Source organism: Ischnura elegans, chromosome 2 (assembly GCF_921293095.1).
Source record: "Ischnura elegans chromosome 2, ioIscEleg1.1, whole genome shotgun sequence".
NCBI lineage: Eukaryota > Metazoa > Arthropoda > Insecta > Odonata > Coenagrionidae > Ischnura > Ischnura elegans.
This window is the reverse complement of record NC_060247.1, coordinates 46,096,346-46,114,906: the sequence shown is the minus strand read 5'-3', so window position 1 is coordinate 46,114,906 and position 18,561 is coordinate 46,096,346. Positions and strand designations below refer to the sequence as shown.

Genomic DNA, 18,561 nt, shown 5'->3' with positions numbered 1-18,561 from the left:
TTCACGTGACGCAACGGAGCAACTTCTCGTCCGATTGCCTTTAGCCGAAAATTCCAGTAGTTGATCATTCGGCTGATAAATTACCCATCCTCCAGCAGTTCTCTTCCGACGACGAGTTTTTCAAACATAAAAAAAACAACAGTCACAATGGTAATAAAATTAATTTAGAAGAAATTTATATGATTTATCCGTAGAATTTTCTTGCATTGAATGATGCTCAAGTACATTGATCACGTTCTCTGCGAAATAATAATTTCATATTCAGATATATACAATTGCCAGCATAAAATCCTCATTTGATTAGGCCATTACCATTATGTAATTTTCTGAAAAATTTCGAGAATATTTTTTAACATTATATATAAATACTTGTTTCGATAGCTATGGATAAAAATGATCTACCGATTTTCTTTTTTGGGAAATGAAACACAGGTCATACCGCCGCGATCATTTAATTTGGTCTCCCGAAGATCTATTATTTCTGCAAAAATTTCATAATAAAATATGAACTGTACGTTTTCACTTAATAACCTACCTATATAGAACTCCATATAAATAAAAATAATTAATACATTTTCGTTTTCGACTGGTCAATTCAAGTTTTTTTTAATCAATTATCAAGTTTTCCAAGAAACCACATAATGATTTTTTCACAAATTAAAAAATTACAACACAGGTCGGGTTACTTATAGACAATAAATAAACCGTCTTTTGTAAGAGGGAACGATTCTACGGGGTGCCCTTCAGTTTATTACCCGAAAGAAGAGCATATATATCGATAGATGTATGGGATGAAAGCGCAAAAGGGCGAATGTGACAGTTTGGCGGTGGCGGTTTTTTCCAGGATATGTGAACTTGGAGCTGCTTAGAAGTGAGTCATCAAGCAATACAATAGCGCAGGTACATTCCATCTCACCATCCACCAAAGTTTAATTCCCTTTTAGAAGTGTCATCACGAAATGCAATAGCTCAGGTACACTCGTCCCGAGCATCTTCTCCACATGACACAACCCATAATACCAATAATACGGGTAATGTTGATTTTTGCCGAAGGGAACTACACTTTTGCAGAACTGTTTCATCATTTTTCTATAATATACACATCATACTCATCGATGACCATTCTACCTTCCCAGGAACGCAGCGAGAAAATAAAACAGGGACTATCCAGTTAAAAATCGGATGAAACCGGTTTAGACGAAGGAAATGGTGGGGAAAGTTGTAAAGGAACAAGGCAGAGTATAATAATTATAACGTTACGCAACCAGCACGTTATTTTATTGAAAGTAATGACCTAACTCACGCGTAATGACCTTGGGGCAGGTTATTAACCATTTATGATCAAACACAGGAGGAAAACTTATTCCTTTATATCCATCGACATTGACCTTAATGATTGCCACATATAGTCCCTATATACGTTAACTCTGACTTTGGATCACACAGAAACAAAACCTCCGCTCCTTGTAAACTAAATTTTTCCCAGATGATAGTTTGTTGTACCGAAAATATTTAATCTTACGAACGCCAACATACTACGGTACCTACATCAGATAGTATTAATAAAATATGAGAGAGAGATTGTGGAACAGATAGTATTGTTAGTGCAACTGATCCCCAAAAGAAAAACTCGGATGGGAATCTCTGTCATACCGTAGACTGAAAAATATACTGAACCCTAATAGGTTAACTCAAGAGCAGTGCATTTTCCGACGAAGTTAGCCAAACCTTACGAACGCCCACATACTACGGTACTTCAGATCGTATGAATAAAATAAGAGAAGTTTAGCCTAATCACTTATGTATTCCTTAACGCTTGTTTATGAAATTTCATATTGTTTTTAAGATCATTTTTGTGTGTTCTAGCTTTGTAAGCAGATTGCCTTCATGAGTAGCTGGAAAGTTTTGCCTTTGCATAAATGTATGAGTTTTTAGTATACGTAACATTTTTGTGTCAGTGCGGTGTGCACGAGAAAATCCTCTAGTATGCTGCATGCTGGTGATTGATCATCCCAAACACCGTAGAGGTGACTATTTTTTATATGTATATGAAGATGGATTGCTGCTTCGCCTTTGAAATATCAGCCACGTCTGTTTACATTGACAACAAAAACGCGGCTTCAATCCGAAGACCAAGTTTGTGCAACAAATATTATTTTTAATGGAGAAACCTAACTTTTAAAATTAGGGGACAAGGAGTTTAATAGAACTGTTCTTTTTTGAACATGTTAATTTTCACCGGAATATTTATTAAGGCATTTCGGTCATTATCGACCCATCTCTGCTTTGGACACCTTCAGATAATCTTATTCTTAGTTTGAAGAAGTCTTGAATTGCGGCTCGTCCTAAGGAAATGCATTTTCACCTAGTAACCGGAACGTGTAAATCTCTCACATGTATTTATTAGTCTTTGGCAGGGGTCTCCAAACTTTTCAATGCAAGATCCACATTATATATATTCCGCTTTTATTCCGGCCAAAGGAGTAAGAAAACCAAATCATTTCCGGTAATTAAATTTCCCCTTTAATGAGACTATCAACATGAAAAAATTAAAAAAATATCTTTTCTGAAAAATCTTGGTAAACTAAATAGAATCCTACCTTAAATTTTATGCAAAAAATTAGTTTGACGAATGATATTGTCGTTTCTAATTCAAAATTTCATAAAAATCAGGTTCAAGGTTAGATGAGCCGATTCTAAGTATTGTAAATAAATAAAAAGGGATTTGTTTGGCGAGCCAGATGAAATAATGTTTCGGGCCGGATGTGGCCCGCGTGCCATAGTTTGAAAACCCCTGTCCTTGGGAAATGAACCTTCACCAAGTAGCCGGAACTCGTTATTCTCTCACGCCAGTAGATTAGTCTAGGGTGAACTCTATCTTCACTTTCAAACCGAACCAAAATTCTAATGGAATCACTGAATGTGAATGAACTCTTCCCTAATATCCTCGTGAGGCAATTTGGTAGGCTGTAATTTATGATCTAGTATTATTGCATATAATAGGTGATGGGAGGGAACCGGTTTTTTCGGGTTAAAATTGGGCAGTTTAATTGGATAAACGGCCATGCAGAACACACCAATAGATGAGAAAAATTCCAGGAGAGCGGGGAGGTAGGAGAGAAGGGAAGGTGCGTTCCATTTCCCCTTCCGATCAGCTGGATCATCTCTGTTTTAAGTATACTCCGAAAGCTTAAAATAATATGGGCTATGATTGTAGGCGGTTGATTAGCACTAACATTCTGGAAACTATCTTAGTGCAATGGCACCAACCATCTCGATGGGTTACTGGCTCGACTCAGGTCATTGTTGAGTTTCACAGAAAACTTATACCCTTTGCTGACAATTTTTTTTTATTACAATGGGGTGGAGCTATGCTTGAATTACCCTCTGTGTTAACACTTTCACGTATACACCGGCATGATAATGAGATCAATTTAAATCGAACGTAAAGTCAATAGCAGTGGGATCTACAAACTTTAAAATATTTTATAGGAATTTTGGCCAAAGAAAGAATCATCGCGTGTCAGATGTTATTAGCGCCGGAGGTAGGTATCAGATGATACGTTGGCAGTCTTTAAAAACTTATTTAAAAATTACGTAGCTTGCATTTATATCAAATTACCGTAATTATTGCTATCTGAGAATTTAAATGACATATTTCGCACTCATAAGTTCATCATTACAAAGTAGGGATGTTCGATTACTCAAAAATTCGACTCGCTACCCATTCGGGTAGCGAGTCGGTACCCGAAACGACGGCGCTCTTTTATAACCTTACCTGCGCGGTATCCCGAGAAGAGTTTTTACATGTTGTTCGCCGGGAAAGTGTTTATTCGACTCGAGAGCTTTGAGTAGTGTTACAAATGTCGAGCTGAGTCATCATGTAATTATAGTTCTAAAGGGATACGTGATTACTCGAATTTTCGAGTACTCGCACATCCCCACTTTGTAATGATGAACTCAAAAGTTAGAATTATGTCATTTAAGTTGTCAGATAGCAATAGTTTTGATAATTTTATGTGATTGTAAATAAAATTATTTAAACAAGTATTTAAATGACGGTCATCGTATCATTGGACGCCTGCTTCCGGCGCTAATGAGATCTGACACGCCAATAAGTAACCTTAACCGTAACCCCGATTGAGTGAATTTACCACATTCCAGGGGATGGATGTGTGTTATTATCAAGCAATTTAATTGTAATAGAGGACTATTAAGTGGCGTAGCCAGGATTTTGATATGGGGGGGGGGGTTACCGGAGATTTCTGGGCCACTACGGGGTGTGTGGAAATTACACCTGGGTCCGGGGGTGTTCCCCAGGATTTCTTGGGATTTTCGATCCTGAAAACGTGATTTTTAGGACTCAAACCAGTAATTTTTGTACAAATATTCATGAAATTAAAGTATATAAATTGGATGGTAGGAGTTGTAACCCGGACACGCCCACCCCGTGGCTACGCCTCTGGCCGCGAGTGAGTTTTGGCGCAGCAAGGAGAGCTTGAGAATCTCCGACCTAGAGTGAGTGGAATGGGGAGAAAATTGTAGCTGGCAAGACTATGACGTCAATACCTTTCTTTGGTAGAGACACCCCTTCCCAGCCGCGAAATTCCCCCCGACCCCGACCAACGGATGGAGAGACTTTTAATCCTCTCCAGGAAGCATGATCAATCATTGGAGTCCAACGGGTTGGTATGCGTCTGAAAGTATAGTTTCTTTGCGCGAACGCACTGGCTCTTGAAAATAATCCTTCGAGAGAAAAGCGTAGTTATATAGTAATATAGTTATAATAGTGCGTAAAAGTATGGAAAATAAATTAATAAACTTTGTAAGGTTTACTTAATATTTTTTTAAACACGACCAAGGTATCGTAAAATGGTTGACCTTGACACCTGAAGATGTTAACATTTTACAAAACCATGGTCGCGTTTTTTTAAATGTATTCAGGGCATTTTATTTAGCCATTATCCCTGGTAACAGGGCCGATGACACTGATGTGACACCATATTGATCTCAAAATTGCAATAGGATGGTTTCCTATTATTTATTTATTACCTAAATTGAAAGGTTAATACTCCTGGAGTACGCATTTCACGCTCTTAGATTTTCGAATGACGATATCTATTTTTCGAGATTAAACGAAAAGTGAAAATTTTTAAGTGCGCGGAAACGCGACGGCTAAGCAGGAATGATGGTAAAAGTCCGTTTGACGTATTTCTGGTTACCGCTGACGCCCTGTGAGGTGACCTTGAGGCAAGGCTTGAGTGCTGATACGACGCAGGCTGCTAGCAGGTAGCAGAGTACCCTGCTGGCGGGTAGCGCTTGGCTTAACTGTGGATTATTACTACCTTATCAAACGAAGGAACTTCCGACCTTTGACAATTTTAATAAGTTATTATTAAGAGATGTTCCCCTGAGCTCTGTGACTCATGCATGCATTGGTAATCTCAGACGGTGTAAAACTCTTATCCTCTCGTGTAGAAACTAGGTCCTTGTGACGTCACGTGGAGTGGAATCGCATGGGCGCCAATCTGGCCTTTATCAAATGAGGTTAAAATTGACCATTGCCAGTCGTCTAAACTGGGATTTATAAAACCAAATAATTTGTATATTATGAATACACTAATGGTAGGTAACGAGTAGCAATCAATGCATTTCGTTTTCTTTGATCAAGGAAACTACCCTATTGTACGACTGATTGCGTGACTTCTTTTTTTCATCTCAATTCTCTTCGTACTACCTCATTGTTCAGTTCACTTGTTTAATCATCATATGAATTTTCAACACTTCCTAAGGACGACTGCTCTGCTACTGTCAGGGACCTGGAGTGAGTAAAGAGGGCCAGAAGGGTTGGAGGTGGGGGATATGACTTTAATTCCTCGGGCAAGTGGTATTCTTGCGCCCCAGAATTTCAGAGCAACAGACGGAAATCTTGAGACAGATGGCTTCCTTTAATGTAACAGATTAAGTATGTAAGTAAATATTTTCGGCATTAAACTAGGTCTAAAAACCTTTGACTGAAAAATAAAACCAAGCTCCTCGATAAATTATTTTCCGTGATTTTTTTCCTTCGCTGAAAACTAATTCCTTTTTATTTAAAAATAATTATTACAGACAATTCTCGGTTTCCCAGAAATACTTTATGCTAGCATTCCGGTTATTATGCTTTTCTTTCGAAGGATTATATTTAAGAGCCAGTGCGTTCACGCAAAGAAACTACTTTCAGACCAACCCGTTGGACTCCAATGAATGATCTTGCTTCCTGGAGAGGAATAAAAGTCTCTCCGTCCGTTGGTCGGGGTCGGGGAGAACTTCCCGAATGGGAAGGGGTATCTTTACGAATGAAAACACGTGCCCGTGGAATTGACGTCATAGTCTTGCCGGCCACAATTTTCTCCCCATTCCACTAACTCTAGATCGGAGATTCTCAAGCTCCTCTTGCTGCGCCGAAATTCCACCCGCGGCCAGCGGCGAAGAGACATCAGGGGGGGTCGTCAGACGCATTAATTTTCATTCATCTCCTAATTTTGACACAATTTTTTGATAAAGTTAAGCGTTCAGAATGTAAACCTCAAAAGAGAGATTGGAAAAATGAGAATAAGTTGGAACATTCGTGGCTGTATTGCCTAGTTTAGGATTTGCCATACTCAACTCAAGTCGACTCGATACTCGCGAGTAGTTTTCATCTCGACTCGACACACGACTCGAGATCAAAAAGTACTGCACACAAATCGCTATTACAAAAGAAATATTTATAGGCAATTCTCTCAAGGTAATGAAGTCTCAATTTCATGCACACGTTTTTTTTATCCAGATATAAATATTTTAATGACGAAAGTATGGTAAAGGCAATTTATAGTGCACTATATATTTAGGTTTTACTCAGCATGGCTAAAATATTACAAAAAATATCTTAGATGACCACATACATCTCAAAGAGTAACTCCTAACGGAAGAAAAAAAAGTAAACTCATGGATGGCGATGGATGTGTTATTCCTTAAAAAAATAGTCCTTTAATGGAGTACAATAGGACTTACAGTACTAATTAGGGAGGGTGGTGTAGCTAACCCGAACCACGGGATAATTGGCAAAAAAAAAAAACTTTTAAAACCTTGTATCGCCATACTCGCTTTGCTCGCTTTGTATAGAGATCGGATAACAAGAAACAGGAGTCCTGTGACAATACTCCAATTTTACACCACCCATCTTACGGCCAGCACGTTATCTATCACCCTTTCCCTTTTATGGGCTAATGCTTCAGTTGGTATATTCTAGGTCTTTGGCTAAATACATCCTCACCGACCAAGCGATTCTTGCCGAATGTCTAACAACAGGCGCATAATTGTTGAGAAAAATATTTTGACATTTTGCGGATGTTTTGTTTATAACACAATTCACAGAATTAAGACAACTTTGCAACTTTTAGTACTTTTTCATTAACATTCCTACGAAATGCATGAATATTCAGCGTCAAATTCATTTCGTACTTCCAGTAGAGATATTAGCATAAAACTTCATTAATTATGCGTTAAAATGAGAGTTAACTTTGTGGTATCAATCAGCACCTTGTCAGAAGGAGAAAAATTAGTGACGCAAACTAGCCTTGCTCACGCCTCGTTATTTTTTTCTTGATGGAATTTGCGTGATATTTAAATGCCCCTTTTCAAAGAATTGAAGAGCATTCATCATGTAAAATTATCACCAACTATTGGTCCGGTTAGCAATGCACTCTACTACGAAGGAAATGACCTTAGACCCAAACCAGGATGTAGTTCTTGTTCTAATATCTGCAATGACAAAGGGGATATTCCATTTATCCTATGTCATTGCATAAATAATTGATAAAAGGTAAGAATAGAAAATTGATGTTACAAGGAAACAGAAAATAGAAATTTATTGACCAGCAATATATGCTTTATTTTACCGTAACATTATCGCTCACGTGGCAGAAAAAAACTCTCGTTTGGTCTTAAGCTACCTTTATTAGTGCTAAAGGGCATCTCGTATTAAACCTTTCGTCTGATGAGAGGAATGACGCAGCAAAAATCGCCCGTCAGTGAGGGTTTTTTTCATCAGGTCACTGCCTCCGGAACATTTTGGTATTCAAAGGACAAAAATGTGGATATTTGCTGGTTTATTTTAGAAATGTGCACTTTGAAGATCCATTTTTGCATTAAATGAATGGTCAAAACTCTTAGAAATCGCTCATTTAAGAATACTAGAAGTTGGGAGGTATCACAAGCAAATAAACTCGTCTATTAACCGGAGTCCGTAATGTTCATACGCCATTTGCCTAAACCTAGATGTTTGCAGATTGATCTTCACCTATTAGACTGAGATGTACACTGAAGAAGTAAGTGAATGAAATATGTGTTGGAAACTTTCATAGCCATCGCCACTTGTCAGCATTCCTAAGACTTGTTTGAAAAATCCTCCCACTCAGCCATCTCATCAGATGACAATTTCATATCTAGGAGTGTGCAATCTATTACTCCCTCAAAAATGTGTTCAGTGTAACATAATTAAGGAATCTTTTCATGATCTTCAAGTCCAATACTCATTCAGCAAATATCTTCTTTAGACCACCTTCCCTGATGATTTCAGGCTTAACTTTGTGAAACCTTTCAGTTATGGAAAATAAAAGAGTATATTTTGTAAGGTTCTCTTAATAGTATTAAAAATACAACCAAGGTATCGTAACATGGTTGACCTTGACACCTCAAGATGTAAGCATGTCACAAAACCAATGTCACGTTTTTTGATTGTATTCATTGTACCTCACAAAGCTAATTCTTTCATTTACCATCATCCCTGATAATAAGGCCGATGACACCGATAAGTCACTTAATCTCAAAATTGCAATTGTACGACTGATTCTACGACTTATTTTTTCCTCTCACTTCTCTCCGTACTACCTCATTGTACAGTTCACTCGTTTAATCATCATATAAATTTTCTATACTTCCCATGGACGACTGCTCTGCTACTGTCAGCGTTCTTTACCCAGTCATAAATTATCTTATTTGTAACATCCACGATGAGAAGTAAAAATAACTTTGGATATATATGCAAGCTGTATTATCCGTGATATTACACAGCTTTTATTTCAAACAGTATCCATAGGATGCATATTTTCGGCATAGATTTGAAGAGAGCAATTTTTTGTTTGTCTGGGGATTACCAAAAATCATAATAATTCACCCATTATCTGCTTATTAGATGTTGTGGAGATATCTAAGAGATTTTGTACTGGGGATCTCCATGTCCTCTCTTGGTTATCGCTGCAACGTTGTTTGTGAGATCCTTTGGATATTTTTTCCCTACAGCGTTAGTTGGATTAACGTAGATATTGCATGGATGTCATATGTTAACGCCGGCAATGTTTCCTGGATATTGATGGGATATTGATTGCTGCATGGGTAAAGATGTAGTATCTGACTTGTATCTTCGTTTTGGAGCTTAAATAACAAGAATATAAAAACATTAAAATGAAAAGAGGGTGTGACCGCCCCAGGAAACGGTGATTCCTTTAATTTCCGGATGGATGATACACGGGAAGTTGGAATCTGGAGTGAGTGGAGGGGGCTAGATGGGTTGGAGGTGGGGGATATGACGTCAATTCCTCGGACAAGTTATATTCTATCGCCCCCAGAAGGCCAGGGCAACAAACGGAAATCTTCAGCAAGATGGCTTCCTGGAATTCAACAGATTAAGTATGTAAGTAAATATTTTCGGCATTAAACTAGGTCTAAAAAATTAGAGGCATATTTTATAATTTTTCTATTGATTTAAATCTACAAGAGAAATAAAGAGGGTAATGCAACAGTTTCATCTGCTATCAAGAGTTTCGTAATGGATATTCCGTAAAAAAAATCATCTTCCACTGCGTTTGTTATGCTAAAATTAATGAAATTACATTAGTCTGAAAGCGCTAATCTGATAAAATTTTCTAATTAAACTGTTCATCTTGCCAACCTGCCTTGTCCTAATGTCCTGAAATTGATTTCTTAACACACTGTGTTATTATACTCTTTCTCACTCTCTCTTTACTTTCTTTCACTTCACTGTACTTATTGCACTTCAACTGTTTTATTTATTTATTTCTGGACTCATTTAATTCCCAATATTTTAAATCGACAAGAGATCTCAAGAACGAATACAACAGTTTCATCATTAGCCAAGAGTTTCGGAATGGATTCTAATTAAACTTTCAACCTACCTTGTCTGAAGTCTTGAAATTGATATCTCAACTCAGTGAATTATTGTGCAGTTCCTCACTTCCTCTTTTCTTTAAAATCTTTTCACTCCTAAATTCTATTTGTTAACTTCTTCCTTAAGGGGGTTTCACACTGTCAAATTCTCGTCAAATTACGTTCGAGACTCGTTAAACAATCTTTATCGAATCTATATGACGTCATGTCAATCGTCATGACTGCGGACATTTGGTCTTGAATGCTCTTGAATCACTTCGTTTCCATCAAATTCGTCTTGTCTTGAACGGTTCTAATTTCTATTGAATCTCGAATGGTATTGAAGCGTTTCGCCCAATCAGTGAACGATACATAACTTTCCGAGCCTTGCCAACGCGACCTTGGAGATAACTATTGACATCATGGCCGTTTGAGAGAGGAACGCTGTGGAAGCCCTCATTAGTTTTTACGAGGAAAAAAGGAGTTTGTACGAAGTAAGCTCCCCAGATTACCACTTGAAGCAGAAGAGAAGTTCGGCGCTGCAAGACATAGCCACTAATTTATTGCCTGTAAGTAAAATTATAATTATAATTGTTTTGGTTAACCTTGACCTATACCTACCTCGTGAAGATATTAACTAATGCAATATTTATATAAATATATATTACGTATATATTATATGTGATATCGGAATGCTTCGATAATTGTGATAATATTTTGTACGTTTATTTCCTTAAAATTATAATTTCATTCACAAATATACATTTCTGGAGCTAGGGCTTGTTTCGTTCAAATGGTGTTGGATATGTTTTTATTTAGATAAGTGGTGGTCCCCTAGTGGCCTTTATATTGAGTTTTTTGTAATACGAGGTTTCAATGAATCCTACAAAGAATTATTTTGTGGTTACCGCCGATATGGTCTTTTAAAATATATGTGTACTCGATACTCCCAACAGTTTCGACCTGGTACCACATCGGAGGACGTGAAAACGAAGATAAATGGCCTCCGCACACAATACATGGCTGAAAAAACAAATTAATCAGGTCGAAGAAGAGTGGAGCAGGAGTGGAAGAGGTTGTAAGGCCAAAATTGTGGTGCTACAACAATTTAAGTTTCCTTGAAAGGCATACGGCACCCAGGAAGAGCGTATCAAACTTGGAACCCGTGGAGCTTAACAAGGTATGCCGATGACACTTGCAAATAAATTCGTCTTTATTGCGTATAATTTGTTTTGCTGGAATGTGCATTGTTTGCTTCTGGCATGAAGTAATAACATGAAAAGTCAAATTCAAGGGGCATGTTTGGAACGAGTCTATTGTTTGAGATCGTCCATTGACTCCGTTATTTGCCATTGTTGATCATCTATTTTGGTTTACTGTTTACGGAAATTTGTGATCTTACGTTGAGTGCCCACTTCAACGCAGTTACTTCTGCGATATTTATGTTTTAGCTACACTTGAATTCACGAAGGGACTTCTTTGCACTTCTGAACATTACATTAATTTTTTTGTCTGTAGGAAACGCCCATTGAAATACAATCAGGAGAGTTATCAGATGCCACGGCAGAAGAGCAGCATGAAATTGGTACCATCCCAGTCCCCTTACTCAGTGAAGAGTCCACCTCTGCCAGCGCTGACCACTGCAACATCTCCTCAAGAAGCGGGTCATCAAGAGGAGTACCGACCCCCAAGAGGAGAAGGACTGGGGAAGCAGACATAACTACCTTCCTCTCAAAGGCTTCGTCAGCCCTTGAGCAAGGGGCACTGCGGAAAAACACAAAATTTGAAAATTTCGGCCTGTTTGTAGGGCAAGAAATTGCCGATATTAGTGACGAAAAAAAAAACAGAAAGCTGCAATGCAGAAAATTTTTGATATAGTAATGAAAGCCAAAGATGATGAGAATGAAAGTTAACTATTTTTGTGTGTTTTTTATTTTATAATTTTAATTTACATTTTGTTACATTGAATTTGATTGTAAAATAATTGTTAATTATATAATTTGCTTGGTGGAATCACTGTTGTTTGGTCATTTCTTCAACCCTCAATGGCCATTAGTTAAAAAATCTTGAGTATATTGCATGATTTAAGAATTTGTTTCTACTATCATACCAAATAATCGTATAACATCAGGTAGTACGTAAGCTATATTAGTTGTTCAATTATTATTATTATTATTATTCAATTTCTGACAAGGTTGCAAACTATCTTAATTTGAAGAAGTTCTGGAATAAACTATGGTTTCTGAATCTTAACTTATAGCATTTTAGCCAATAGTCCTTCTATTTCCATGCAATGCAAGGACGCAAATGAGTGCTCTCCTTCTTAACACGATTCATTCTAGCAATTTCCTATTTATTAACCATAGGTAGATAAACCATCATCATAGATTTTTTAATATTGGTTCATTATGGCATAGTAGGCCACTATCACACAAAAAAAGTCTTGATTTGGTTCAAATATAAAAAGCTTTATAGCGCAAGAAGGTTGTGAGTCATCAATAAATCCAATAACACAAATGAAAAGTGGAATAATTTTTCATAGAACTGCAGAAATATTACAATCTTTACTACCACAAAAATCACCAATAACAAAAGGGGGAATGAAATAGAGGAATTCATTAGCACTACCACAACCTACATGCCATTTCCCAATGGTAGTATTCCATCAGTCACAAAATATTCGCAAATTTCATCCCTAATAGCTCTCGCATCGTTATTGTGCCTATTTCCACCCTGTCTTACCAATTGACCGTCAAGTATTGGGCCCTCCCTCCACACTCCAGGAATTACCCTTCCATCACTCATCACTCTATCTACCAGACCTTGAGGCAAGTAATTAGCGTCCTTCTTTGATCTCAAAAAGTTGTGTAGTACTATACAGGCTAGTGTCACAATTTCCACTTTTTCAACAGAGAGATTGATACAGTTTAATAGTATTCTGAAGCGGTTCGCTAAAATACCGAAAGCATTCTCTGATGTCCGCCTTGCCCGGCTAAGGCGATAATTAAAATTTCTCTTCTGCAAACTCAGTCCCCTATCTGGATATGGTTTCATTATGTTATATTGTAGAGGAAAAGCATCATCTGCCACAATCACATGAGGGACACCGAGTACACGGCCAGGCAAAGCTATGTTCGGGGGTATATGCAAAGAATTTTGGCGCAATGCCTCAGCAAGGGTGCTCTCACGAAAAACACCGCCATCACTCACTCTACCATTCACCCCGACATCGATGTATAAACATTTATATCTGGCATCTACTAATGCTAACAGCACAATACTGTGTGAGCCTTTATAATTGAAATAGAAAGACCCGTCTGCTCTTGAGGATCTAAAATGTATATGCTTCCCATCAAGAGCACCAATGCAATTGGGAAAATTCCATTTTTCCTGAAATTCCCTAGCTATTTCCTCCCATTCATCAACACTTCTCGGCATCTGAAATGAAAGATAATACATTAAAAATTCAAATCGAGGAATGCTATACTTATGTTCATATTAAATGGAGTATATTGTACAAATTTTATCTAATTAGCTCGTTTCAAACAACTTACCTTCAAGAAATTCTCTTTCAGAACTTCATAAATAGCTCTGCATACTTGAGGTACAAAGAGAGAAATAGTATTGTGAGCAATCCTCGTGGAGTACTGTAGACTTTTGTAAGACTCCCCAGTGGCTAAAAATCTCAGAGTCACCGCCAACCTATGTTTTGCCGAGATACATTCCCGTAAAATTGTGTCTCTTTTAGATATGAGAGGCGACACCAACTCCAGTAACTCTCTAAAATTGTTGTTATCCATCCGGAGGAAGTTGGTGAAAGATTCCGGATCCTCCGTTTCCAATTCCCGGTACAGCAAGCTCATGCTACCAGCGGCATACCTCCGGCTTAGCCATTCTCTTGACCAAAGCCTTCGACGATTTCTCCTCCGACCTTGCAGTACTGCTGCCACTACTCCTACGCAAAATGCCACTCTTGCTATATTTGCGTTGTCATTATCCATCGTCGGACGCAAAACCAGATTTAATAATTGTAATGATGTATCAAATGATGATATCAAAACGTACGGGTTTCTACGCGCTTTATCAGAGAATAGAACGCTATACGTTTTTCCTTTGTCGATCATGTTGACTATCGGTATTCAAGTCAATTCAAGCTTTCTGGAACAGTCTGAAAGAACGTTCAACTCGATTCAATATGTGTTGAACAATCACTCTTGAAAGACCGTCTCGAATGGTCTTGAATATTCATTTAGCGTTCAAGACGACTTGTTCAACGTTCCTTGTTCATGACATCTCGAATAGTGTGAAAGAGGCTTTAGATTTGAAATGGTTTTGTAGCAAACGTTTGTTTTATTCAATTGTTGATTGTAACATATAGACGGCAGAAGTTATGTGCGAATTCGAAAACTCCCCGTAGCAATGAACAATTTTCAGAACAAGTCATTAAAAAAATGGCGAATTGCAGGCTTCTGTTGAAGATAAACTACAAAAAATGTACAGGTACTTTACGCTTTACAAACAGATGCTTTAATGCGCCTATTGTGATTGCAGTGCCTCCACTGGATTTAAGTAGCCAATTTAAAAACTCCATATTTAATTTTTACCTCTGAATATTGCTCGAGGTGTTCTACCAATCGTGGTAAAAATGTAATAACATTGTATTGTCATCCAGTTCTGAGCTAACCTGATAATATCACCGCTCTAGCTGATCAGGAAGTGGTCGAGATTTGAGTTGCACGATTTTGCCCGGAAGGGAAAACAAGAAAGCGAGTACAATAAAACGCTGAAAAAGAGGTGCTATTCCACACTTGTCCGCCCACAACTTGAATGTACGGCGAGCATATGGGATCCAGTGCAGTAATACTTAATTCGTGGCCTTGATAAAATACAAAAGAAAGCAGCGCATTTCGTCAAAGACAGCTTTGGGTGTACAGAAAGGGCTGCATAAAAGATAAACGAATTATGTAGGAAGCCGCTGGAGACCTGCAGGCTACGAGCTAGGCTAAGACTGCTTCAGCAATAGGGTGGTTTCCTATTATTTATTTATTGCCTAAATCGAAAGATTATTACTCCTGGAGTACGCATTTCACGCTCTTAGATTTTTGAATGACGATATCTATTTTTCGAGATTAAACGAAAAGTGAAAATATTCAAGCGCGCGAAAACGCGACGGCTAAGTTGGAATGATGGTAAAAGTCCGTTTGACGTATTTCTGGCTCCCGCTGCCGCCCTGTGAGGTGACCCTGAGGCGATGCTTGAGCACTACTACGACGCAGGATGCTAGGAGGCAGCAGAGTACCCTGCTAGCAGGTGGCGCTTGGCTTCAAATGTGGATTATTACTACCTTATCAAACGAAGGAACCTTTCCGACCTTAGACAATTTTAATAAGCTATTATTAAGAGATGTTTCCCTGAGCTCTGTGACTCATGCATGCATTGGTAATCTCAGACGATGTAAAACTCCTATCCTCTCGTGTAGAAACTAGGTCCCTGTGACGTCACGTGGAGTGGAATCGCATGGGCACCAATCTAGCCTTTTTCAAATGAGGTTAAAATTGACCATTGCCAATCGTGTAAACTGGGATTTTTAATACCAAATAATTTGTATATTATGAAAACCCTAATGGTGGGTAACGAATAGAAATCAATGCATTTCGTTTTCTTCGATGAAGGAAACTACGTTATTGAGAATGGATATCTTTTAGAACAGGGGCCTTCAACCTTTTTTAAAGCTAGGGCAAATAATCGATTTCAAATCGTCCAGAGGGCCACAGTTCTCCACGTCACTTTACCACCTTATCAATAAAATAAAAAGAACAGATAATTTCAACGTGCAATAATCTTCATTGGTTAAAATTTCGATCAATCAATGCGATTTTAGACATGGTTTATTTTTGACGAGTGTGGCGGTATACGAGGGTTGCCCAGGAAGTAATGCACCATTTTTTTCTTCAGTATTTATTTATAGCACATATTGAGAATTACACACCTGAAAGAATGATGTTTCAGCTACACACCCTACTTTTCCTCGTGATCTCCGTTGATTTCTATGGCCATAAGCCAGCGTGAAGCGAGGGCGTTATCCCCTATTGGTACCAATCCTTGTTCTGCCCACAAAGACATTTTTTCACTGAGTGAATCACCTCCTCGTCCTCCTCAAAATGTCTTCCAGGAATGGTATTCTTTAATGGGCCAAACAAGTGGAAGTCTTAAGGAACAAGGTCAGGACAGTTAAGTGGATAGGTAACTCTGTCCAATCCTCATTTGCCTGGTTTTCAGCAATCCTCAAATGTGTGTGGGGCCAACCATTATCGTGTTGAATGAAAACATCTCCTGGGCTTGTATGGCGCCGAGGTCGCTGGAAGCATCAATTTCATCTGCTGATTAAGAGATTTAGCGCCAACTGCCAAGTTGTAATGCGTCTTTATTCGCAAATGGCATCATCAGCTCGCTGCAACATGTCAGGTGCGACAGCCGTGGATAGTCTCCTTGACCGCTGCAAATCTTGGAGAACTGCTAAACCGTCTTTTGATGTATTTTTCCTCTGAGCCCAGTAACTAACTGTATTCCAGTTGACAGCAGATGCTCCATAGTCTTTGCACAAAAGTTTGTGAATATTTCCCTTAGCTTCTTTCACTACAGTGAGCAATTTAATGACGGTCCGCTGCTTGTTACATACCTCACTTACAGACGCCATTTTGAAACGGTCCTGCAGCTACGCTATCTGTCGGAAGAGCCAGAAATTTTTCATATGCATTCATGAAACTTTAGATAATGCATACGTAATGTTTCGAATTCACACCATTGTTATCAGCCGAGAAAAAAAATTGTGGTGCATTACTTCCTGGGCAACCCTCGCATATTTCATATTGTGTGGCGCGATACAATATTTTCTTTAGCCTCTGGGGAAAGTAAGAAATTAGCCGCCGGGCCGCTTGCCACTCGGGGGCCTTGGGTTGAAGACCCTTGTTTTAGAGCGACAAGGATAATATTTTTTTACATCCCATTATTAGATATGCGTGAAAATCGCAAATGCGATATAGATGCGATGTGCGCGAATAAATGCGACATGGATGCGATGACTGGAATTTTATGATATTTGAGAGAGAAAAAATTAAAAAAGACTTTTACGACAAAAAAAATAACACTAGTATGCGATGAAACTTCAGATAGCAGAGGCCGATGCGTGTATGCAGTATTATTCAAGACGGCAAATGCTACAGACAAACAGAATGTAGTCTTGGCTTCGTGTTCGTTTTTGGAAAGAGCTAATGGAAGCACATATAGCCAGGCAGAAACAGATAGTATTCAAAAGTATGACATTAAGTATAAGAATATTGACGGCCTCGTATCAGATTCAGCGAGGTATGTGGGCAAATGTTTCAATGCATTGCAAGTGCTGATTGGAGACCACATCACACACTTCAAATGCTGGGCACATAAAATAATTTGCTTGGCGATGTGTTCATGAAGGAACTACCAGAGTTAAATCTTCTGGTTACAAAACTGAAGGTTGTGTTCCTTCATGGGCGGCAAATAAAAAATGCCCACATCACCTTCGTGAAGGAAAAATTCCCATCATTACCAGCTGCTTTGTTCCCAAACCCAGTAATCACTCGATGGAACTCATGGTTCAAGAGTGTAAAGTATTTGGAAAAATATCTGGAGCCGCTGGTACAGTTCCTTTCCCAGTGCAATGAGAGAAATGCTAGTGCCAATGCTGTTTGCGATATGTTTTCAGAACCCACTCTTGGGTTGTTATTAAGAACGCAAGCTACTTTTTTAGGTGAAATCTGCCAAACTTTAATGGACTTAACACACTGGAAGGGTCCACATATCCATACGCCCATTTCATGTGGGACGAATTTCAAAGTTTCCATTAATCACTACAAATATTTGCAAATGGGGCGTTTCCGGTGCAGACCAAACAATTTTTGGCCAATTAAACCAGTGCCAAAAAAAGGGCTGCAGTTATAGCAAGTTTGACTTCAGCTTGCCAAAAAGCATCAGCCAAGTTAGCTCTGCACATGGGGTCACTTGTACTCGGCTGCTGGTGCACTTTTCAACCCTGATATTGCTGGCCAAAAGTTGCAGGTAGGCCTTTATCGTAGATAGAAATACTTAAAATTTATTAAGTTATGCAACATACACTCCTGAATTGAGTGCACTTATATTTCAGGTAGATGAACAAGACGCCTTAGCTTAAAAGCAAAGCTACCAGCCTTCCGAGACGTTGGGCCTGACTGCTACATAGCTGGCTATATATATTTTCATCGGCTGCTATTAGAAAGGTTGAGAGTAGTTTATGTATCCTGGTAGTTGCGATGCGATGTTAATCAAATATTTCTTGCCATCAGCCAGGAAAAACCTGAT

At 38.5% G+C, this 18,561-nt stretch overlaps 1 protein-coding gene across 1 annotated transcript; it reads right to left on the bottom strand.

The window, feature by feature from the left end:
* Positions 1 to 12,710: 12,710 nt before the first annotated feature.
* Positions 12,711 to 14,243, bottom strand: LOC124174052 (putative nuclease HARBI1). Its single transcript, XM_046553187.1, has 2 exons — positions 13,743 to 14,243; positions 12,711 to 13,626 (listed from the first exon to the last, which is right to left on the bottom strand). The coding sequence occupies exons 1-2, from the start codon at positions 14,187 to 14,189 to the stop codon at positions 12,823 to 12,825; spliced, it is 1,251 nt and encodes a 416-aa protein (XP_046409143.1). The 5' UTR covers positions 14,190 to 14,243; the 3' UTR covers positions 12,711 to 12,822.
* Between the last annotated feature and the right edge of the window lie 4,318 nt (positions 14,244 to 18,561).